This window comes from Gossypium hirsutum, chromosome D05 (genome assembly GCF_007990345.1).
Source record: "Gossypium hirsutum isolate 1008001.06 chromosome D05, Gossypium_hirsutum_v2.1, whole genome shotgun sequence".
Lineage (NCBI taxonomy): Eukaryota > Viridiplantae > Streptophyta > Magnoliopsida > Malvales > Malvaceae > Gossypium > Gossypium hirsutum.
The window spans coordinates 18,850,207-18,852,804 of NC_053441.1; the positions used below are offsets into that span (position 1 = coordinate 18,850,207).

A 2,598-nucleotide genomic window follows, 5' to 3' on the forward strand; every position below is an offset into this window, starting at 1 on the left:
TAATACTAGTAAGCTTTGTAATAATAATCAGACTCGGCCTCATTGGTTACATGAACCTTTGAATTGTTTGAGTTTAGGGGATTTGAGGGGTAGGCTTGTTGCCTTAGCAAAAGATCAATATGGTTGTAAGTTTTTACAAAAGTCAGTTGAGAAAGCTTCAAAGGAGGAAATTGATATGGTTTTTATGGAGGTTATTGATCATGTTTGTGAGTTGATGTCGAACTCTTTTGCCAATTTTGTTGTTCAAAAGTTGTGGATGTTTGTAGCGAGGAACAGAAGAATCAGATTCTTTTGATGGTTATTAAGAATCGGTTTCGACTTGTTGAGATTTGTCTCAATCTTCATGGGTATGTTTGGTGGATTCGGTTTTGTTTTTTTTGTTTTGTTTTTTGTTTCTGGTTAAGAAGTTGTTTTGTGTTCAATAAATAAAACACTAATATGTTTTCATTCGGTGACAGGGCTCGTGCTGTACAAAAATTGTTGGAGAAACTTACTACTCAACAACAGATCTCGTTGTTTATGTCAGCTCTAAGCCCTGGAGCTGTTGCATTGTCGAAGGATTTGAATGGTCATCGTGTGATCCAGTATTGCTTGAAAAATTTCTCTGATGAAGATAACAAGGTAGCATTAATTTTGGACTAGTAACGATTTGAGTTAAAGCTTCATTTTTTTTTTGTCTATGTTAATCCTGTTTTAGTTTAATTGTTTATGTCTTGAGTCATTTGAATTAAATTGCAGGGGTTACATGATACTTGCTCATATCTAAAACGTTACGATAATGAAATAGATGCATTAACTGCTGTTTTGTTGACCAAGATTTGTTTTTGCATTGCACCTTTGTTAATGTAAAACATCTTTTTTTGACCGTCGGTTTTCATTGGCAGTATTTTCTGAATGTGGTGGCTAATAACTGTTATCAAATTGCATTAGACAAATGTGGATGTTGTGCACTGAAGCATTGTCTTGACCACTCGAATGGAGAGGCAAGAGCCCATCTCTTTCAAGAGATCATAGCAAATGCTCTAAACTTAGCCAAAGATCAATATGGGTGCGTGGTTTTTTGAAACCGGTTGTGCGTGTGTGTTTATTTAAAAGGTCTTTCCTTATTGCTTCACTTGATTTGATGTGGAACTTGTGCAAATGTTTGAGCTTTGATATGTGCTCTTGTGTTATTGTTTTTCTTTTTTCTCTAGCAACTATGTGGTGCAACATATACTGGAACTGAAAGAGACACAAACAACAGAAAGTCTTCTCAGACAGCTTCAAGGGAATTATGCTTCTCTTTCCTGCAATAGGTACGGAAGCAATGTTGTTGAGAGATGCTTGTTGGAATCACAAGAACCACTGACCACGAGAATCATAGTGGAGTTGCTTAGAAGTCCAATCGTGTCTACACTCCTTCTCGATCCTTTTGGGAACTATGTTATTCAATCAGCTTTGTCAGTCTCTAAGGTTTGATAAATCTTAAATTCTGCTGCTTCCATCATCGTCGTCTTTTCATGCACATTGCATTGAACAACATGTGCTACTTGATTAATGTATTTGCACCTTGATATGGTTGGCTTAGGCACTTTATGATTCCATCTAATCTCTTATACGAAGCACCTCTGATTTGTGGAACTCATGCAGTCATACTTCTTAGATCCTCTATTCTTTAGTAGGCAAATATCAGTGTTACCACAAAATGGAATGGACTAACGCATGCTTAACGCGATGATTTTTTTAAATTTGCAATGAGCAGGGCTTTGTGTTCGATGCTTTGCTGAATTTGGTGCAGGATCACTACCCAATAATGCGCAGCCATAGTTATGGAAAATGGGTACTTGCCTGGTTCAGCAGGAGAAAGCAGTTACACATATAAACAATTATAACATTACAAAAATTATAAGCATGAAAAGATGTGGTGATAAAGAGATTTTCACCTCGAATTTCTCATTCGTAAGGGTAGAATTAGGATTTTGTGTACCGAGTTTATAATTGATCCGATCCAATGTGTAGGATTATTGTTGGTGCTTGTAGATTGTAGTCTTAATTTGTTGGCTGACACATGAATGTTGCAGCCAGATGTTGTGCTCTTAAAAGGAACAATCATTCTTTAGTGGATCATAATTTGAAGTTTTCAAGCTTGTGATAATAATATTACTTGAAGGCTTGTGTTAAATCTTATTTCACTCTATCTATTGTTCAGTTAACTCTTAATATTTTATATTGTGGTTGACGGCTTGACGCGTATTACTTACATTGTCTCATAACATAGGATGAAAATGTTTATGATAAAGGTTTAATCAAATGATGTTGACGAGTCGGTTTACTGAAAAGAACCTCAAAACTGTCGCATTTGAGTAGTGAACGTGTTTTGTCATGTTTGATCAATCGGCAATGGAAAATAAGGTCAAAATCAGTTCCAAAACCTCATTTGCGGAATATGTCTCGTCAAATAATCAACCCATGAAAGTGGCAAGAAAGACAAGTAAAGCTTTCGTTTTCAAAACCAGTCTCCTCCGCCATTAAAGCCCTTCCGTAAAAGTTTGTTAGCAAGGTCAATGGTGAAAGCAATTTATTAGTAAATTATAATTTCAGTCATTTATATTTTCTTAA

The 2,598-nt window shown here is 35.8% G+C and overlaps 1 protein-coding gene across 1 annotated transcript; it reads left to right on the top strand.

Annotated features, from left to right (window-relative positions):
• Positions 1–251: 251 nt before the first annotated feature.
• On the top strand, positions 252–2,166 carry LOC107902661 (pumilio homolog 15). Its single transcript, XM_041094164.1, has 5 exons — positions 252–347; positions 459–621; positions 885–1,048; positions 1,194–1,452; positions 1,742–2,166. Exons 1-5 carry the CDS (start codon positions 295–297, stop codon positions 1,859–1,861), a joined length of 759 nt encoding a protein of 252 aa, XP_040950098.1. The 5' UTR covers positions 252–294; the 3' UTR covers positions 1,862–2,166.
• The last annotated feature ends 432 nt before the right edge of the window (positions 2,167–2,598 follow it).

Bases quoted from the DNA above. Each gene is read 5' to 3' on its own strand.
- LOC107902661 (XM_041094164.1), top strand. From the start codon at position 295: ATGGTTATTAAGAATCGGTTTCGACTTGTTGAGATTTGTCTCAATCTT. The intron at 622-884 runs GTAGCATTAATT...TTTCATTGGCAG, and splicing joins TCTCTGATGAAGATAACAAG to TATTTTCTGAATGTGGTGGC. The intron at 1,453-1,741 runs GTTTGATAAATC...TGCAATGAGCAG, and splicing joins CAGCTTTGTCAGTCTCTAAG to GGCTTTGTGTTCGATGCTTT.